We start from the raw sequence: 21,667 nt of genomic DNA, 5'->3' as shown, positions 1-21,667 counted from the left end.
TTTAGGTCTGATAGGAGCCAGTGCTAGCAGGATAACCCGGGTTAGCAGCGGAAACCCTCACGTTAGAGGTAAGAAACGTTTCTGTAAGAACAGCCGCGTGACTTTCCCATCGGTTAGTAAAACACGAACGTTTTAAACACGGTACAGTCACACCGATTGTATTCATGGGGCAAATTGCACAAAAATACCTCCACGTGGGTACATGGAAGTTCGCTGATGTATGGATGGAATGACTCGATTTAGAGTACGGGAGGTCCCGGCAGGGCGGGGTTAGGCTGAATGAACAGGCGGAAGCTCTAAACTGTACCACCCGTTTACACCGGCGCAACAAATCAAGCAGACCCTACAGCCTGTAACACTATAGACGCTAAAAAGTAACGTATTTAAAACAGAACAGGGGTTTTAAAAAAACTAAAAACGCCTAAATGAGATATAACCAATAGCAGATGTTTAAAATGATCAGTCACGTGTTTTTGAGACTGTTTGTCGAGTCACGTGGCGCATTAGCTAATTCAGTCTGTGGGTCAAAAGATCTTCAAAAACATGACCGTGTGTCGTATGTTCTTTACAGCTATTTATTCTCATTATTCTAGTTATAAAGAGTAAAGACATGTTCTTGAAAAGCAAAATCCCAAATTCATGCGATATTTGGCCAAATATTTCATGGATCTTTTTTTTCTTAAGAAAAATCAGCACATTTTATAAATCTTACAAATATTTACAAAATGTTGCTTTAATGCGTTTAATCAATCTTTTAATTTTTTAAAGCACTTTTATACACATGTGACACATACTGCTTTGCACATAGTAATTATAAATAAACTTTGTAATAAAGTTTATTTATTTATCAATAAACACACGCACGCACAAACCTGAACCCGTCCAAAGCCTGAACCTGCACTAGTCCTTCCAAAATAAGGCCACGCAGAACAAGGAGGAGGGGGGGGGGGTGACCCTTCTTCACCTTTCACCATCATGTCAGGTATAATTGGCACCAGTGGTTTGGTTCTTCGCCGAATGCCCTTCAGGATCGTTGGCAGCAGCAAACAGTCCAAGATGGGAGAAAAACATGGTTGGGTGGGAGACGGGGTCCTGTCCCCCCACACCCCCTTCCAGAAAGGCCATGGGGGCGGTGGGCGGAGCCTGGTTCCTTCATCCTGAGATCAGCTGTTAAAAAGATGTAAATAAGGCGTTTATTGACCTCATAAACCCTCAAACCTCCTTTCTGGATCGGGCAAAACCAGATTGAGTTTTTATCTACTCTGTTGAAAAGCTTTATGGAATCAGAAAGAAGTCAACAGATTTCTAACTTTTCCATGATCAGTGATGAACTTGAGCATTTCTTCATCCGTTTCTGTCCGTCTCTTGTGTTTCTGCCAAACAGAGCTGCTCGCCCCCTGCCGACCCTCATGGGTTTGACCAAGCAGTACCTGCGCTACGCGCCCAGCGCCGTGTTCGGCGTCATCGGCAGCCAGAAGGCCAACATCGCATACGTGACTCTGCGCGGCGGGGAGAGGGGGCGCTACGTGGCCGTGGCCGCGTGCGAACACGTCTTCGTCTGGGATGTTCGGAAAGGAGAGAAGGTGGGGGCGGAGCGGGTCGCTGCAGCCACCTGTGGGGGCTCACCTGTCTGACGGCTGTGTTTGCGTGCAGGTTCTGATCCTGCAGGGGCAGAAGCACGAGGTGAGCTTCCTGTGCCCCTCCCCCGATGGAGTCCACGTCGCCGTGGGTTACGAGGACGGGGCGGTGAGGATCTTCAGCCTGCTGAACGGGGAAAGCAGCGTCGCCTTCAACGGCCACAAAACGGCCGTCACCGTCATGAACTATGACGCCCTCGGGGCGCGGCTCGTCACCGGCTCCAAGGTGAGCGGCGTGCGTTTCTGTCGGCGTCCGGACGGGAGGGCGCGTGCGACCTCACCGGGAAGCGGTGGACATCCTGTCTGCGGTGTGACGTTGGTCTGGTGTTGCAGGACACGGACGTGATCGTGTGGGACATCATCAACGAGTGCGGCTTATACCGCCTGCGGGGTCACAAGGACGCCATCACGCAGGCCTTGTTTCTGAAAAACAAGAACCTCATGGTCACGAGGTAACGCCCCCCTTCTCTGAACTCAGCGGAGTAAAACCGCTTTAAATGATGTGAAAAAGATAAAAACGCACGTTACACCTAAGCTTGTATCAACAAGCACCGGCCCCTTTATCAGGTCCACCTTGCTGGTGCCGGGTCGGACCCCCTTTTGCCTTCAGAACCGCCTTAATCCTTGGTGGCATCGATTCAACAGGGTTCTGGAAACATTCCTCACAGAGTTTGGTCCAAACTGACACACAGTTGCTCGGTTGGAACCAGCGGTTCTTTGAGTTCCTGTTGTCTGTCTATCATCTGGAACCAGTCTGGCTGTTCTCCTCTGACCTCTGACCTCTGGCATGTCCGTCCACAGAACTGCTGCTCTCTGGATATTTTCTCTTTTAGGACCTTTCTCTGTAAACCCTAGAGATGGTTGTGGGTGTAAAACCCAGCAGACGATCAGTTTCTGAAGTCCTCAGACCAGCCCGTCCGTCACCAACAACCACGTTCAGAGTCACTTCAATCAGCGTTCTTCTCCATTCTGATCGTCTGGACCGGGTCTGCTCAGTCCTGGTCCTGGAGATCCACCACCCGGCCTGTTCTCCGGCTCTCCCTGCCCTCCTTGCTGCTGATTATGTGGACCAAGTGTGTTCATTCAATCAGAACGTGGAGACATCTGGTTGAGCTAATCAGCAGCCGGCAGGACTTGGGGGTCTGGAAAACGGGCAGGGTGGTCTCCAGATCTCCAGGACCCGGAAGGAGCAGCCCTGGTCTGGACCAGGTCTACAGGGCTAATTGAGTTGCTGCCATGTGATTGGATGATTAGAAATGTGCGTTAAGAGCAGTTAGTGTGCGTCAGAGTGAAATGAGATGAATTCTGTGTCCACATTCCTGAGTTGTTTGTGTTGTTGTGCAGCTCCAAAGACAGTTTTGTGAAGTGGTGGGATCTGGACACACAGCACTGCTTTAAGACCATGGTGGGCCATCGCAGCGAGGTGAGACCTTTCCCAGAACGCACCTGTCTCCACGCTTCCTTTCTCGTCTTCATGGTGTTTCCTTGTTTACTCTGCTTGAAACTTAACCTTTTCTGTCAAAAATGGATCCGTTCAGACCAATCGTCCAGCTTCGTCTCCCAACCGATCCTTAGATTCATCAGCTTCTACACAACCAGCCGCAGGTTTGTCGTTTCAGGAAAGACGAGCAGAGAGGGAAGCAATAAACATGTCAATTAAAACTGCACGTGAAATCTAAATGATAATAACTTTAGTAAAGTATTAGTCAAGAAACGAATGACGCTTCAGCTGCTGTCATTTAATGTTTGCAGCTGAGAAAACGATGATGCTTCTGGTCTACAAGCTGAACAGGAAGCCCCGCCCCTGGATGCCCCGCCCCCTGAAAAAAACAAACATAATTTCTGTTTTTTAGTTTTAGTTCCACAATGCAGCACAGTTCTTGTCAGCCCCCCCCCCCCCCCCCCCCACACACACACACACAAACACACATCAAACAAATAATTTTCTTTGTGACAAACTTCATATTTATTGGATTCTGGTGTAAAAACATTTAGAAAGCTTCTCTCAGGCGTAGTTTCAATTCAATTTCATTTGTAGCCCAAATTCACAACAACAGTCGTCTCGATCGGCTTCGAATTCAATAGGAAAATACTAAAATGAACGAACAAACAGACTAAACTAAACTGGCATCCCTGCCCTTAGCCCCCCCTTCTCTGTAAGGGGGGGCTAAGGGCCCCCCTTACAGAGAAGGGGCTAACTCCTAAAAAAATGGATTCTGGAAAAAATTAAGAAACCTCAGGGGTGCCCACATGAAGGAGGGATCCTCCCCCAGGACGGACAGGCGATTCACCGGAACACATAGAGAAATATGAACTTGTCTAAATCTACAACTACAGTGATCCCTCGCTGTAACGCGGTTTACTTTTCACGGATTCGCATCGTGCATTGTGTTCTGCATTCTGATTGGCTAAAAAGTCACTCCGCTTCTTCTCTACCTGTGCGTCAATAACGTTGCAGTTTAATATGTACACGTACGTAAAACAGCTTGCCAAATTTACAACACGTACGTGCAAATTCTCTTGCAATTTGGAGTTTCTCTAAAACCCATAGAAAATAGCGACAACAACTGTCAATCACTATGTTCTTCTCCTGAACAAACACAGCTGCACCGCGGCTTCAAAAGAAGGAAACACTGCAGAGGGGAGTCAGGATGCAGCGGCTCAGTCTGTAGAGCAGTGAAATACACCTGAGTCACTATTTGTCCCACTGTACTTTGTATTTTTTTCATAATCATTTTACATTTTCTCCCGTTTAATCCAATACTCGGGTCGCGGTGGGCGGGGCTAATCTCCGCAATTTGAAGCCTTCTGTTCACATTGATGATTAAAATTATTACTTGACAGTACAGAGTTATTTGTTGAAAAAAAACGTTTCTAAAGTACTTTTATTTGTGAAACAAATGCTTGAGCCTGTAAAATGGTTTGTTCTTTCTTTTCAATGTATAATTGAATATTTAATTGTATAATAACTGTAAAAAATAGAGGTTTCTACTTCACGGATTTTGCCTATCATAGGTTCTTTTTGGAAAGGAGTTGGGGGGACAGTCGGGGGCGCGAGTCGAGCCGGAGACTCCCAGGAGGGGGGAGAGGGACAATACATGAATCACTGCACCAAACAGAGGCATGGAGGACTAAATGATAAATAATGATCAAGAATAGAGGAGAGGAAGGGTAGAAGTAGGTGAGAAAAGAGGACAGAACCCCAGTGCACCATAGTTACCCCAGCTTCAACTTCTAGCAGCCTTTTAAAAGAAAAAGTTATTAAGTTTAATTTAAACACATTAACATTAAGTTAAATAATCTCTGAATACTAACTAGTCTGACAATAAGCCTGTCCAAAGAGGAATGTTTTCAGTCTAACTTTGAATGTAGAAACTGAGTCGGCCTCTCTTACATGAGCTGGGAGTTTATTCCATAAGACAGGGGCTTGGTGGCTAAACGCTCTACCTCCAACCGTACTTTTACTGATTCTAGGAACCACAAGCAGTCCTGCATTTAGTGAGCTAAGTGTTCTCATTGGATGGTAAGGGACTATGAGGTCCTTAATATAGGACGGGGCCATTCCATGTAAGGCCTTATAGGTTAACAGGAGGATCTTGAACTGGATTCTAGAATCAACTGGGATCCAGTGAAGTGAAACCAACACAGGCAAGGCAAGGCAAGGCAAGTTTATTTGTATAGCACAATTCATACACAAAGTAATTCAAGGTGCTTCACAAAACAGAAGAATGCATTAAAATCCCAATACATCATAGAAATAATCAACATAAAATTTACTTTAAAAGAAAAAAAAAAAAAAAAAAAATTGAAAACTGATTTAAAAATAAAGGAAGGAAATGAAAGAAAAGTGCAGATAGGACCTTTCAGTCATATACACGGCTAAACAGAAATGTTTTAAGTCTAGATTTGAACATGAACACAGAAGAGGCCTGTCTTACGCCTTCAGGGAGGCTGTTCCAGATTTTAGCTGCAGAATATTGAAACGCTGATTCCCCTTGTTTAGTTCTGACTCTGGGAATCAACAGGAGGCCGGTCCCTGAGGTCCTCAGAGTACGAGATGGTTCATATGGCACTAACATGTCAGAGATGTACTTTGGTGCGTGGCCATGGAGAGACTTGTACACAAGCAGAGCTGCTTTGAAGTCTATTCTTTGAGGTACAGGGAGCCAGTGCAGAGACCTGAGCACAGGACTAATGTGATCATACTTCCTGGTTCTGGTCAGGACTCGAGCAGCAGCATTCTGGATGTACTGAAGCTGTTTTACAGCTCGTTTGGAAAGGCCGGTGAGCAGGCCGTTACAGTAGTCTAACCTGCTGGAGACAAATGCATGGATAAGTATCTCCAGGTCTCGCTTTGAGATTATGTTTTTGATTTTGGCAATGTTTTTCAGATGGTAAAATGCCGCTGATGTTACTGACTTGATATGGCTGTTAAAGTTCAGGTCAGAGTCCATGATTACCCCTAGATTTCTGACTTGATTTGAGGGTTTAAGAGACAGAGAATGAAGGTAGCTGCTGACAATTTCTCTTTGTTTCTGTGGGCCAAAAATAATAACTTCGGTCTTGTTTGAGTTTAGCTGGAGAAAGTTGTTCTGCATCCATGCACTGATCTGTTGGAGGCAGTGGCTGAGTGAATCCACCGGCCCATATTCACCTGCTGTCAGTGACACATAGATCTGAGTATCATCTGCATAGTTGTGATAAGATATGTTATTACTGCGTATTAACTGCCCTAGTGGCAGCATGTAGAGGTTGAACAGAAGGGGTCCCAGGATCGATCCCTGGGGTACACCACAATTCAAGCCCATGTAGTCTGAGACACAACTCCCAATTTCAACAAAATATTTCCTGTCTTCTAGATAAGACTTGAGCCAACTTAGGGCAGATCCAGAGATGCCAACCCAGTCTTGGAGTCTGTGCAAAAGGATCCCATGATCAACAGTATCAAAGGCAGCACTCAGGTCTAGCAGGATTAAGACAGTGACTTTGCCATCATCAGTGTTCAGGCGGATGTCGTTGGTTACCTTGATAAGAGCAGTTTCTGTGCTATGATGGGGTCTAAAACCTGACTGGAAAACATCAAATGAATTGTTTAATAAGAGAAAATCAGTGAGCTGTTGGTAGACAACTTTTTCAAGGACTTTTCCTAAAAATGGCAGATTAGAGATAGGTCTGTAATTATTCAGTACAGTGGGATCAAGACCGCTCTTTTTCAGGAGAGGTTTAATGACTGCAGTTTTTAAGGCCTCTGGAAATATTCCAGATTGAAGAGACATGTTAACTATTTGAGTAATTGATGGCAACACACTGTTCAGGACAGACTTTAGAAATCTAGTGGGTAACACATCAAGGCAGCATGTAGACGAGCTCAGACGGGTGATGGTCTCTTGGACAGTTTGGTCAGTGACAGGTACAAAGTGAGTCAGCTTAGAGTGAGTAGGTGGCCGTTCGATAGTTATATGTGTTGTGGAGTTGATGGCTTTTTTAATGCCCTGAACCTTGTCATTGAAAAATACAGCAAACTCATTACATTTAGGTGTACAAACCAATTCTATTGGTAGCTGGGTTGGAGGGTTAGTTAATCTGTTAACTGTTGTGAACAGGACACGAGAGTTGCTGCTGCAACTTCCAATGATTTCAGAGAAGTACCTTTCCCTTGTTCTGCATAAGATCTGGTTGTAAGCGTACAACTCCCCCTTAAGCAGGAGTGATGTGATCTCTTCTGCTAGTTCCTGCTAACAATCTAGCTGCTGCATTCTGAACAAGCTGGAGACTTCTTAAGGAACTCTTAGGACACGCTGCTAACAAGGAGTTACAGTAATGGTTTCCGTGAGCCGTGGCGTGTGAGGTCACCGCTGCACACGTGACGTCAGGTTCCCGCCTGAACGCTGTGCAGCGGTCGGTCATCTCACGTCCACAGGAGGATTTCAGCCAATGAGTGCAGTTTCTGCTGACAGGTGTGGGCTTTGGCGCTGCTGAAGCAGGAGAAGAGGCTGCTGACGGGCTCGGCCGACAGCGAGCTCCGAGCGTGGGACATCGCCGCCCTGGAGGAGGTGAGGACCATCGCCGCTGTTCTTGAATGAGTTTAAACTTAACGCCAGCGCCCCCCACAGGACACTGAAAGCAGCGTTTGGTGAAAGACTGCGGTGAAAACGAGCCTTTTTGTGTTTTAACGTGTTCTTTTATCAGCTTTCTGAAGATGGAGGACAAATAGAAAAGATATATATTTATATATAAAAGATTTATTTGTTGCACTTTTTTCTTTTGTACGACAGAGTTTTAGGGTCAGATTACAAACCAAAAAATTATTTTTAAATTGCAACTTTAACGCCGTAAATCTACGAGAAAAAACACCAAAGTTGTCTGTTTATCTGAGCTTTTTGTAAAGTTTTATTTCTGGATAGGTTAAAAAAAAAGAAATTCTGAACCTCTGAACCTGGAAGAAGCTGCATTTCCAGGGTTTCATGCTGCATCGCTGAATGAAAATTCACTAACAGGGGTGTCAAACTCCAGGCCTGGAGGGCCCCCCTCCTGCTGGTTTCCCAGAATCCCTGCCTGTTGATTACCTGGATCAGGTGTGTTTAGCCAAAAAGGAGCTTCAATGGCGGGTTGGTTAGAAAACGCGTAGGACGCCGGCCCTTGAGGCCTGGAGTTTGACACGTGACTTAAAGGGGAATAATTGGCACACAAAAAAATAAAGAAATGATCAAAGTTGACCATAAACAAAGTGAAAACGGCACAATAACAGAAAAGATATGTTTGTGATAAATGCCAGAGCCGGGAATCGAACCAGCGAGCTTCTGCACCAAGGATTCCCTATTTGTTTCAATGGAGGCAGAAATCCTGGAATATCTGGAAAAGTTCAAGGATTTGAAGGAGCAAAAGTCACAGCTGGAGAAAACTGAAAGAGCTGAACATTTGAACAGTTAAATGGTTCAAATAGCTGAAAAATTGGAGGAGTTTAGCGGCAAAACATGGAAGAAAATACTAGAATAAAGAGAAACAGGAAAACTACGGGATGAAGGGTTTATAGTATTCAACCAAATATTGTCAGTGTAGCCGTCTTTCGGGGGTTCGGTGTCGGTAAAGCGGAGTTTCATCTGTGAAATAAGGAGCTCAGAGACACGTTTGGGTGTAGAGGACCAATACTTTATTCTCCTTTTCATTCACATAACCTGCAGTTCATTTGTCTCATTACGTCATCAACCTGTCATCTGAACACCAATGTGGAAGTAAACAATGTTACGCCCCCCCTCCTCCAGATGAAACGTCCCGTTTCAACATAAAATAATAAAGATGAAGGAAAATAGTCTGTAATATTAGCGTTAGAACGTTGAAAATGCCAAACAGTGCTGCTCCTCCTCAGACAGAAGAGTCACACAGACGTAGAGATCTGGTCTTTGGAGGAAGAAAGGATGGAAGTGGACATCTGCAGGGGGGGGCGTTAGCTAGCGAAAGAGATTGTAAACAAAGGGATGATGGGATATCAGCAGAGGCCTACTTCCTCTGCGCCAACAGTCCCGCCCACAACTCAGTGGCGAGTTTCTGATGAGCTCCTGCCGCTCTGCAGAAACTATGTCCTAGAACATGACTGTGAGGAAACTGGTTATTTCTAAACAGGACTGTAAATGAAAATAAGGTTAGGTTCGTACCCTTTAGTTTCCTGCACACAGAAACGAATGAATAATGACTCAGAGACAAAACTTATCTTCAGTGGAAGTTTACTCCGTACAAACAGCACAGACATTTTGTACGAAGGGGACAGACAGATGAACATGGTGCATTCAAAGGCTGAACACCGAAGGCAGGGAGATGGGTTTGGTATAAAAACCCTGCATTTGCATATTCAGAAGATCATACACTGGACAATGGTGTGAAAATCACGCCCACAGGTTGTTGCTGGAGAGGCGCTCCAAGGTCACAATGGAGTTATCTGTGAGGCATCACACACAGGAAAAGGGAGTATGAGAAACTGTGGGAACAAAAGCTTGGCTTTGCTGTCTTCAAATGTAATATAATTTTCAGATGATAATACATGCTTAATGAATTAAGTTTAAACCATTAGTGTAATAAAAGTTAAGGGCAGTTTCTAACTATTCTTCACACTGACTTTTGGATTTTCCGAGGGTCTTCTGAAAGAAAATGTTTTCTTCTTTCACAGGATAAAACGGAAGGAGGACCCAAAGTGAAGAAGGGCAAAACTTTATTGGAGGAAGATGAAGATGATGAGGAGGAAAAAGAGGATGAGAGTCTTGACGAGGTTCCAAAATTTACCTTTTCAAATGTGATTTTTAGTGGAAAATATGTCATGTTTCTGTAGAAACCTCCAAATAATCAGTGTCTGTGTAATGGGGTTAAAGTGTCAGCCTGGTCTTTCAAAACCCGTTTTTAGATGTGGAACTTTTTCATGTTGCCTTTTGTTGGGGGGTTTCCATAGCGCATCTTGAGCTGCAAAAAGGCCGGCTCCATCCTGAGGGAAGCCCGAGACAGAGTGGTCTCCATGACGACGGACTCCAGAGCCAGAGTGGTGGCCTGCCATGTGAGTGTGGGGTCTCTTCACTTTGTGGGGGGCAACAAAAGCTTTCTGCAGGCTCTCAACTGTCTCAGCAAGAGATGATCCATAACAGTAAATAACTGTGTCATCAGCATAAAAGTGCAGATTAGCATCAGAGACATTTGAGACAAAAACTGTAGGCAGAATTAAAAAACCTGTGAACTGAAATTGAATTGATCTGATATTTTAGCACTAAAACCAGCATTTTTTATTAATTAATAATATGCATTTATACTTTTTTCTTTTGCAAATTGTGAGGAACATAAAGACGTGTCTGTCTTCTGATCAGGGAAACGATTCTGTGCTGGAGCTCTTCACCGTTCTGACAGAGGAGGAAGTGCAGAGAAAAATGACCAAGAAGATGAAGAAAGCCAGAAAGAAAGCAGCCAAGTAAGGAAACTGTGTCTGGGATCCGTTTAGCTTCACATTCCTGTGAGATTCTTGAGAAAACAGTTGAATCTGAAGGTCCACTGCAATCATCTTTGGTTCTGTTGTAAAATGCTTCTCAGTGGTTCAAATCTAGAACCCGAGTCATTTTTTTAGGACATAGTTTCTACAGAGCTGCAGTAGTTTGTTAGAAATTCACTTCTGACTCGTGGTCGGGACCATTGACGTGGAAGAACCCCGCCCACCCCTTCCCGTCACCCATAGCTGAGAGTGCTCTGTTTACACTCCTGCCCGCTGCCTTACAGCCCCTCAAAACACCAACCCAACATTAGCGGGGCAAAAGAATGGCAGCAGTATGGCAGCTACCCATCCGTACAGCTTAGATCCAGATTCCAGCTCAGACCAGGGAAACAGAGACGTTCATGGATCTGTTTGTCTGACGGTGGATGATCAGAATGGAGCAGAGCGGGGAGACTGTGGCCCCGCCCATCGTACTTTCTACATCAGATATAAGCTTTTTTTTAAACTGCATATTTTTAGCTGCTCCTGATTCACAGTGATTTGAAGAAAGACCTCCTTAAAAATGCAGGTTTGAGCTTAAGGGAGCTTGACAGTCGTGTTTAGCTTCTTCCATTTTCTAGCAGTTGCTCCATCAGTGGATCTTTTTTCACCAAGTTGCTTGGTAATTGCCCCGTTGCCCTTTCCAGACTTGTGACGGTCTACAATCTCTGGTGTCTTTGGACAGCTCTTTGGTCTTGGCCGTGTTGGTAGTTGGAGTCTTGTACATGAGGACAGGTGTCTTGATGCAGCGGACCACCTCAAACAGGTGGATAGTGGACTATGTAAGGCGGGCTAACAGGTCTTTGAGGGTCAGATTTCTAGCTGATAGACAGGGGTTCACATACTTTTTTTCCTATTGTATGTCCTCCTTCTTAGGATGTTAACTTCAAGAAAAGACCTGACTTTACCAGGACTTCTGCTTTGGTAAAATTATTTCAGAGGTTACAGTTTTTTTTATTGATAAAGGTTTCCAAATGCGAGTGACTGATGGCGTTCTGCAGGGTTCCGTGCTGGGACCACTTGCATTCTTTTAGTCTAGGACGGGGGCATCAAACGCTCAAGGGATTTGCATTTGAACCTGACTTGCAGCTGATGTGATGGTGGTTTTCGGAGTGAAATACAGCTTTGAGGTGTCATAGAAGCTGGTAGACGTCTGCTTGACGGTTCTGTGGCAGAGCTCAGGAGGAGGCAGGAGGAGCCGCCGCTGAGCCGGTGGTGGAGCGGACGCTGAAGGACGAGATCGTCCGGCTAACCAACATCAAGGCTTCCGCTAAGATCAGGTGAGCGGGGGGCTCGGCGCGGCGGCAGGGGGAGGTTCAGAAACCCAACGCCTCACGCGTCTCTGCTCCCAGGTGGGCGGACTGCCTGTCCGGTGCAGGCGGCGAACTGAAGGTGGCGCTGCTGCTGCAGAACAACACCGTCGAGACGTACAGCCTGAAGACTTCAGACGAAAACCCCTCGGCCAATAAGACGGCTCGCCTGACGCTGGGCGGCCATCGCACCGACGTGCGCACGCTGGCCTTCAGCTCGGACAACCTGGCCGTCCTCTCTGCCTCCGGAGACACGGTCAAAGTGTGGAACAGGCGAGGCTCCGCCGTCACTCACAGCCCTCTAGTCGGATCTAGTCCTCATGTGTTGGGTTTTCTGCACAGGTCGACCCTGCAGGTGATTCGCACCATGACCTGTGAGTACGCTCTCTGCTCGCTCTTTGTGCCCGGAGACAGACAGATCATCCTGGGAACGAAGGTATCTGGAGCTTTACAGCCAGAAAAATCCACAATATTCACTTTTTTTTAAATCCTGCTGTTTTAGATGCTCTATTTATCTGGAATTTCCGTTTTCCTCTTTAGAGCGGGAAGCTGCAGATCTTTGAGCTGGCCTCAGGCAGCCTCCTGGAAACGTCGGACGCCCACGATGGAGCCGTGTGGTCCCTCTGTCTGGCTCCAGACCAGGTCAAACCCGCCGCCAGCGGCATCTTTTGTGGCCTTCGCGCCTGCAAACGGCTGTGTCGTCCATCCATACGTCAGAAGTCACTGGTGTCGGTGCCGTCGTTCCGCCCGTCCTCATCGGGTTCCTGTTTTGCAGAGAGGGATCGTCACCGGAGGCGCAGACAAGACGGTGAAGTTCTGGGAGTTCGAGCTGATCAAAGACCAGTCGAGCGCTCAGAAGTAAGTCGGAGCAGGAAATGTTGATGTCATGCTTTCTTGTGAGGCTGAAGGCTCCTTCATCTGTGATGCCGATGGTCCAGAAACCGCAGACGTCCTGCTTGGAGCAGGCTGTTCAAAGGCTCAGGAGTAGGGATGGGTACCTTGCCCCGGTATTGAACCAGCCCCGGGGCCGCATTCTTCAAGACCACAGTATCGTTAAGATCTGACCTGAACGGTTCTGCTATCAGTACGGTATATCGGTAAGCGTTATCTGCCATATTTAACTCACCAAGTCAGTCAATTTTCCGTTAAATAATGATGATATTAATTTCGGTATTCTCGTTGAAGCGGAGATCTCTGTCTGTCTATTTGTGTGCACGGGGGGCGGGGCTGTTGTTCAGACAGCACGCGCCGCGCGCGCACACACACAAGACAAGGCAATGCACACAGTCGGTGGCGATCTTGTAGGGGACACGTGAGCGCCCTAGACTAAGAACTAACGTTTCTGCGTAAAAATTATTACGTTTGCCGACCATGCTGTCACCTTGCTACTACGATGACCGTATGTTGCGCTGTTTGTGCAGAACAGGCTGGGGCAGCGGGGGGGGGGCGTTGCACGCGGAGCATACAACAAACAGGTAGAGAGGCGGGGCTTAGACTCACCGCTTATGATTCCAGACCCGCGACAAACTATCAGCTGCTTCCTAATACTTAATAATAATTAATAACTAATGATAGTTGTCATTCGTGAAATTAATATCATTTATTGGGTTTACTTGATTTAAACAAAAATAAATAAATAGACAGTCTGCATCAAAGTGAATTTGTTTCCATCATTTAACTTAACTTAACTTAACTCTGGTGTTTGACAGACAGAAAAGTCTATTCAAGGTTGTGGAAAATGGACAAAAGATCAAAGGAAACATCACACTCATAAATAATAAAAACAATTAGATTAAATAATTAAATAAATATCCTGTCTGGAACATTCTCATGTATAAAGTAAAACGTTTTGTTAAAAAAAACAATGTTGTTGCATAGTGAGGAAATAAAACTCTGGAAAACCACCTCTTCCCAAAATGGCTTCATCCGTAGCCCCACCCACCTGTAAGGAGCTCGCCGCTCCACGGCCTGCAGAAGACGCCGACGTCTCCTCTGATGGATGATGATGGCAGAAACGTGACTGGATCAGCTGTCAATCATTGCTCACATCCATGTTTTTGATCAAGTGGTCTGTGTTTATCTGCACACCCGTGATTTCATGGAAACAGCGTGAAGTAGTGTTTTTTTCCAGGATTTGTGCATGCGTGTGATGGAAACACGGCTCTCACACGCTTTGTGTTGCTGTGATCCAGGAGGCTGGCGGTCAAACACGTCCGCACTCTGCAGCTGGAGGACGACGTTCTGTGCGTGAGGTTCTCTCCGGACCACCGGCTGCTGGCGGCGTCTTTGCTGGATTGCACCGTCAAGATCTTCCACAGCGACACGCTGAAGGTTAGCGGCACACGTGTGGAGGCGTGGCGGTGAGCAGAAGCTGGCGCTGTACGCTGACTCCTCCTGTGTTCCTGCTGCAGTTCTTCCTGTCGCTGTACGGACACAAGCTTCCTGTTCTCTGTCTGGACATCTCGCATGTGAGTAACCTGAAGGTGGCGCCGCAGAACCGCTATGGGCCGTTTAAAGGCGCTGTTTCTCTTTAGGGTGAAGGGTCAGAGTTTCATAACACGCTGTGAAGGAAATGACGAGTCATGGTCAGAAACACCTTCAATCCACAGATTTATGTCTGAAAATCTACTTTAGTTCTTTGTATCTTTGTATTAAAACTAAATCATCTCCACTTTGACAGAAGAATTCACAGAACCGGATAGGAATTTGATCTTAGACACGTTTAGATTCCATAGTTTTCTTTAGGAAATGAGAAGAACCTTTATTACAAAAATTACAACACAAATAAAATGTTTCTATATATTCATAAAAGTATGAAAACAATAAAATAAGGATCATAAATAAATAAAAAGACTAAAACTACTGCTGACATTTATAAAAGTCCACCGTACCAAAACCTCCCAATAGGGGGCAGCAAACTAAACGTGCTGTACTTACATTGGTGAAAGTTCAGATGATTTTCTATATTTAAATTGATCACAAGACGATCAAAGTGGGATTTTTAAATCTAAATCAAAACTGGAGTACAAACTACATAACACAACCACCACAATGAAACAAACATTTGACAAAAAACATGATTGTTTAATGAAAAGTCAAACTGTTTTAAACAGAGGTGGTGGGGGGGGGGGGGATTCTCCTGGTTCCAGGAAGTAGAAGAATTTTTTATTCTTTTTAATGAAGATTTCTGAAACAGTGTTATGTCTATTTTGTCTGATATGACTTGAATTTTCTAATGAAAATAATCTGCATGTTCTATGCTGATTTCAGAATCAGAAGTACTTTACTGATCTCACAGGTGGGAAAGTTGGGTAGATCAGTGGGTCGACTTCTACCACGCAGGAATCCAGGGTTTGATTCCCGGAGGGGCAATTACAGTGTTAATGGGGAGCAATTAACATCATCCAATCACCCAGTGGGGGGGGGGCCTTTGGGCAAGACCCTTAACTCTACTGCCTACCAGCATGAATGATCCTGGTGATGGTCAGAGGGACCAACTGGCAGCCACGCCTCGACCATCACCGAGTATGAATGAGGAGTGAATAAATGATGGACAGCACACTGTCTAGTGGGTCTATATGACCCAACTCATGTTAAAGTGTCTAGGATAGCACAAGGGTTAAGGATTCTTAATTCTGTCAGATAAAGTGATGAACCAGATGATGATAAATCATGTAATAAAATGGTTAGAACAGTTCTCTTCCTTTCAGAAATCTTTGATTTAATGTCTAATTATCCTACATTTGTTACGTCTTTGTCGGAATGTGGAACTGCTGATTGTGTTGTTTTGTGCGTTGTTCTCGCGCTCCCCTCCCCCCACGGCTCTGATGTTGGTTGGCGTTTACAGGACAGCACGCTCATCGCCACCGGCTCCGCTGACAGAAACGTGAAGATTTGGGGGCTGGACTTTGGCGACTGCCACCGCTCCCTGTTCGCTCACGACGACAGGTGGGATCCAAACCCCTCCACGCCTCCCGGCGGGGGCGGGGTTTCCGACCCACGCTGAGCCTCTGTGTTCTCTCCTCCGTCTCCACAGCGTCATGTTCCTCCAGTTTGTGCCCAAGACTCATCTGTTCTTCACGGCAGGGAAGGACCGGAAGATCAAGCAGTGGGACGCCGACAAGTTCGAGCTGGTCCAGACGCTTGAGGTGGGCCTCCTCTCTTCCTCTTCGGCTTTAACCCTGGAGGTCGAGAAGCGCGTCTGGGTTTCGGCCTCCTCCAGAATAAGAGCTGCACTCAAAACCTTCAAGAAGCTCCCTCAGACCCTTTGGATCTAGCAAACATCATGACAAAAATCACTGGCAGCTCGTCAGTTTAATCTGAAGTATCTGAATATTTTGTCAGAAAATCCTCAAATCTCTGGCTGCGGCGTCTCTCCGTGGTTTTCGGTCATTCTTTGAAGCCTTTTTCTGTTTGCTGTGCGAACATTCTCAGCCGAAGAACCACAAATACTATTACAGCCTTTTCATGGCGGCTGTACGACTGTAAAATAGTGATTGCTATAAACAATGATGACTATATATGAGTTTAAATTTGACAGCTAGCGATCAGGAAAGGAATTACATTATTATTATTGATAAATACATATTTATAAACAGAGAACCACATCAATCAAACATGTACATCTGTATTTCGTATACCGTTCTTAATCTCAGGAACAGGCTCTCTGATTGGTCAGACTGGATCACATGGTTTCACGACATGGCGGTCTCTAATACGTCTCCATTGAACGGAGCTCTGGAGTTCAGAAACGTGTCGTTTTGAGGCTGAAGCCCTCAGAGTCCAGGAGCTTCGGCGGTCGGACGAGGCTCTGAAGGGATGAAGGGTTTTCCTGCTCCCTCCGTCACCTGAACGAACAGCTTTGAGGATCAAGCTGTTCGTTCTTGAATTCAACTTGATTCAGCCGGATGTCTTGGTGGGAGTCTGGCTCTTCTTCTTCGGTTTCTACAGCCCACCTCTGCCGTCTGTGTCGCCGCCGCAGGGTCACCATCGGGAGGTCTGGTGTCTCGCCATCAGCCCCAACGGAGACCACCTGGTGTCGGCGTCTCATGACAAGTCCCTGCGGCTGTGGGAGAGGACCCGGGAGCCCATCATCCTGGAGGAGGAGCGGGAAATGGTGAGGGGGGGGGGGGGGGGGGGGGGTCAGATGATGCCGGCCGACTCTCTGACACGTGTGCTCGTACTGACAGGAGAGGGAGGCGGAGTTTGAGGAGAGCGTGGCTAAAGGAGACGCGCCCGTGGTGAGTTTCAGCCGCCGCTCCGCCACATTTGCAGCTTCCGGGTCGGAGCTCTGATCCCGCTTTGACCCCGCAGGTTCCCGGAGAGGTGGAGGGGGAGGCGGCGCCGGCGGCGAAGAAGACAGTGGAAACGGTCAAAGCGGTGAGTGTTGTGGAGCGCCGTTCTCCACACAGGTCCAGAACCGACCCTCTGACCGAGCGGAGAGGCGGTCCTGTGTGGAGGGAAAACGCTCCATGAATGAAGGTTGAATGATGCAGCCTGCATGGAACTGCACTGGGAGGATTATTTGGTTCCCTAAACACAACCGGCTAACATGAGGGAACAAGAACTGGAGACGAAGATCCTTCTAGATATTTAAAATCCTCAAGTGACTCTAAAGCTTATAAACTAACGTCCAGCTTCCTAAATGTTTTATTTGATGTGAAATGATGGTGAACACTCCTATTTTTGTCTTCCTGTCCCTCCGTACATCAGACGTTTGCAGACAGACGTGTCCTCAGCAGAGGCTCCTGAATAAGTATACATTCATTTTCTCACGTTGGCGTCTTTCTGGCAGGCTGAGCGAATCATGGAGGCTCTGGAGCTCCACAGGGAGGAGCTCAGGAAGATGGAGGAGCACAAATACGCCTGTGAGGGCGCCGGCAAACAGGTTCCGTACTCTAACATTACCTGTCGTATGTGTCATATTGGGACGTACCAGCAGCTTTACTGTTTTCAGTTTGACAGCAGAAACTGGGTTTTGTTTTTTGTATCGTCAAGTCAGAGATGGGGAGACTTGGGACTCAAACTTTAGTCGTACTTAAATCAAATCAAACTTTATTGCGCAACTGGAAGCGCTTTAACATTTAGAACAAACAAACCCAACCCACCCTTCACCCCTCCCACTCTCCTCTGTTAAAACATACGACCTATGACCCCGCACACCATGAATGCTGATAAAAGTAACTTCTAGAAGAAACTCCAGGCTCTGCTGTGAGGAAACACTATTTGGGAATCTCCCTACACCAGGAGCAGCGGTGGAACATCACCACAGATTCCAGCCTCACCGGGACGGCAAAATCTCACAAATAGAGACCCACTCCCATAAAAAATGGTCTTTTTGGTGTCCTTAAAGTTTTCTTAAGGACACGATGGAAGAAAATTAGGATTGAAATTGCGTTTTCTGAGTCTCTGTTCTTCAAATCGTTGTGAATCAGGAGCAGCCGGAACAATGCGTCCTGGAAAACAAGACTGGTTTTTGGGCTTAAAACCTCATAATCATGAATAAAGACCAATGGGAATGTTTGAAAAAGGATCAAAGGATGACTGGATGGGGACTTTGAGGACTAAAACTAAAAGCTTCAGCTGTTTCGCCACTTCCTGTTTGGAGATAATTCCATAATTCTTCAAAGACTTGAGCTTAAATGCAGAGACTTGGTACTTGACTTGCATGCAGGGACTTGTGAGCATCTCTGCTTCTGTTCATGGTCATAACTCAAACTTTTCTTGTAGCTCCCTCCTCCAAAGCCCAACCCCGTCCTGGTGGCGTTTGGAAACGTCTCTGTAAGTTTACCGCTCTCTTTCCAAACACTGCACTGATATCATGAACACTGCTAACCGGGTCGTCGTCCTCCTGCAGCCGGCCCGCTACGTTCTGGATGTGATCAAGGCGGTGAGATCCAGGTGAGGAGAACACGGCGAGGCTGGTCCGGTCCGGTCCGGTTGGAGCCCGTTAACCTCCTCTGTGGTTCTGACCCCCCAGTGAGCTGGAGGTTTCCCTGCTGGTGCTTCCGTTCCCATACGTCCCCGAGCTGCTGCAGCTTTTCAGCAGCTACATCCACCAGGGGCTGGAGGTGGAGCTCGTCTGCCGCTGCCTGTTCTTCCTTCTCAAGTAAGACTCGTCTTTGGAAAGACGCCTTTGAATTTATGTCTTTTATTTACTGTTGTAATGATATAAAAAAGTGCATAATGTTTGAACCTCTTCAGTAAACTATGACTGAATATTGGCGACACCATAAAAGATAAAACATTTACGGGAATAAAGTTGCTAATTTCTGAAAAAAAAGTTGTAACTGTGCAAAGAAAAAGCCCTGTTTATTTTGAAACTGTAGGCTAGTGTGTTGTGTTGACCTCATTACCGTCCACCTGCTGCATCCTTCATGGGGTCACGGGGTCGTTTCCTAGGCTGCGTTTCCACTGACTAGGAAATTATGCAAATTGCATTTGCGATAATAAATGTGCCAAATGGAAAACTTTGAAAGAAATATTTGCGCTTAGAGGAGGTTTTTTTTAGGCGTATTGACATATTTAACAACAATGTAATGGAAACACTGTTCTTCTAATGAAATGAGTCACATGACCAACAACCGGATGGCGATGACCTTCTTGGTGGGAACTGGCGGCCTTGGGCGCTGCACGGCGGGCGCCACCAGAGGCCGGTGTCATCCGCTGAGTGTGTCACGTGGAATCGTTGGATCCACAGCTCCTCTGGAAAACCACCATTTACCAAAAGGGCTTCATCCGTAGCCCCTCCCACTTGGAAGCAGCTCGCCACTCCACGGCTCGTTCTCACCCATCGGCATGATTTTGAACGACTTATCGCGGGATTTGGGTTAAGTTTATATGGATCATTATGATTCCAAAACTGTGTTTTGTCAACATTTCTAGAATTTCGCTAAAGTTTTGTTGCGCATGTGTCATGGAAACGCAGCTTCAGGTGCTGTCGGGTGAAGGCGGGGCACAGCCTGGACATGTCGCCCGTCCGTCACAGGGCACACAATCCCTCCCTCACACACACTCACACACACAATCCCTCCCTCACACACACTCACACACACAATCCCTCCCTCACACACACTCACACCTAGGGGCACTTGGAGTAATAAATCGGGTGTTTTTGGACGGTGGGAGGAAGCTGGAGTTCCCGCATGAACAGCGGGGATTTGAACACTCCATCAACATCACTAAATCCACCAAATGAAAGCCATCACAAACGTCCAATCGCCTGACGTTTGATAGCTAAGCGTTTCTTCCAGGATCCATTTTGGTCAGATCACCAGTAACCAGATGCTGCTGTCCGTCATCGACGACCTGCACAGCGTCACCGTGTCAAAAGTCTGTGAGATCAGAGTAGGTGTCCCTCATGACAGACGTCCTCCTGCGCGTTGGTGGGGGTGTCCTCACACGGCCTTCTCTTTCAGGACGTGATGGGCTTCAACAGCGCCGCCCTGCAGTTCCTCCAGCGCCAGATCGAGAGTCAAGAGAACGTGACGTTCTTTGCTGAGGCCACGGGGCGACTGGAGGAGAAGAAGAAGAGGAGGAGGAAGAGGGAGAGAGCCGTCCTGACCATCGCCTAAGTCCTTGTTCACATTCGTTCCTCGTCTTCTTTCAGCTTGATTATGTTTTCAATAAAATCCAGACAACCTGATTCTGTTTTAAATGGTTTTGAAACGGGAGGCGTTGGGTCAGGAATTTGCTGCGGTGCTAATGTGCGACATAAAAACGCTTAAGAATAGAAACAATGAACAACCGCGAGCAAAAAATAACACAAAGGTCAACAATAAATAGAAGTACAATAGTGCAAACTGAGGATAGAGAAGGTGCAGGTAGTGGACTGGTAACTGGACATATAGGGGAAAAGGTTTAAGGGGGGAGGAGTTAAAAGTGTTCATGAGTCGGAATGCAGAGGGAAAGAAACTGTTCTTGTGTCGTGAGGTTCTGGTCCTGATGGACCGTAGCCTCCTGCCTGAAGGGGGTAGTTCAGGAACACCATGTCCAGGGTGAAGGGGGTAGTTCAGGAACACCATGTCCAGGGTGAGACGGGTCAGCTGCTATCCGACCTGCACATCCCCCGGGTTCTGGAGACATACAGGTCCTGGACAGATGGAAGGCTGCAGCCAATCACCTTCTCAGCTGAGGGCACAATACTTTACTGTCTGTTTATGTCCCTGGTTGTAGCTCCGGCGTACCACACGGTGATGGAGGAGGTAATGATGGATTCTATGATGGCCGAGTAGAACTGAACCATCATCTGGGTTGGCAGCTTGGCTTTCTTCAACTACAGCAGGAAGTACATCCCCTGCTGGGCCTTTTTGAGCAGAGAGCTGATGGACGGCTCCCACTTGAGGTCCTGAGTAATGGTGGTGCAGAAGAAACGGACGGAGTCCACTTTGGTGATGGGAGAGTCTGTCAGGATGAGGGGGGGTGAGGGGCCTGTGACTTTCCTGAAGTCCACTATCATCTCCACTGTCTTCTGGGTGTTCAGCTCCAGGTTGTTGATGCTAAACCACGACACCAGCCGGTCCACCTCCCTCCTGTAGGCAGACTCATCATCTTTAGAGATGAGCCCGATGAGGGTGGTATCATCTGCAAACTTGATCAATTTGACATGGCTGGAGGTGCAGCGGTTGGTGTACAGAGAGAAGAGCAGAGGAGAAAGTACACAGCCCTGTGGTGATAGAGGGGATGGTGGAGACATTCATCCCCAGCCGCACACACTGCCT

The 21,667-nt window shown here is 46.8% G+C and overlaps 1 protein-coding gene across 1 annotated transcript; it reads left to right on the top strand.

Annotated features, from left to right (window-relative positions):
• Positions 1 to 20,592, top strand: wdr3 (WD repeat domain 3). Its single transcript, XM_004081376.2, has 27 exons — positions 1 to 68; positions 1,385 to 1,583; positions 1,654 to 1,863; positions 1,971 to 2,089; positions 2,982 to 3,060; positions 7,595 to 7,690; positions 9,799 to 9,897; positions 10,075 to 10,176; positions 10,481 to 10,581; positions 11,814 to 11,918; positions 11,991 to 12,221; positions 12,291 to 12,384; positions 12,489 to 12,590; positions 12,724 to 12,806; positions 14,141 to 14,279; positions 14,360 to 14,416; positions 15,796 to 15,896; positions 15,985 to 16,096; positions 16,930 to 17,064; positions 17,138 to 17,188; positions 17,262 to 17,327; positions 17,743 to 17,835; positions 18,678 to 18,728; positions 18,805 to 18,848; positions 18,928 to 19,056; positions 20,201 to 20,294; positions 20,366 to 20,592. The coding sequence occupies exons 2-27, from the start codon at positions 1,410 to 1,412 to the stop codon at positions 20,519 to 20,521; spliced, it is 2,823 nt and encodes a 940-aa protein (XP_004081424.1). The 5' UTR covers positions 1 to 68; positions 1,385 to 1,409; the 3' UTR covers positions 20,522 to 20,592.
• Positions 20,593 to 21,667: the final 1,075 nt, after the last annotated feature.

Source organism: Oryzias latipes, chromosome 21 (assembly GCF_002234675.1).
Source record: "Oryzias latipes chromosome 21, ASM223467v1".
NCBI classification, from domain to species: Eukaryota; Metazoa; Chordata; class Actinopteri; order Beloniformes; family Adrianichthyidae; genus Oryzias; species Oryzias latipes.
Note: the sequence above shows the minus strand (reverse complement) of the source record. Positions and strands in the feature narration are given on the sequence as shown.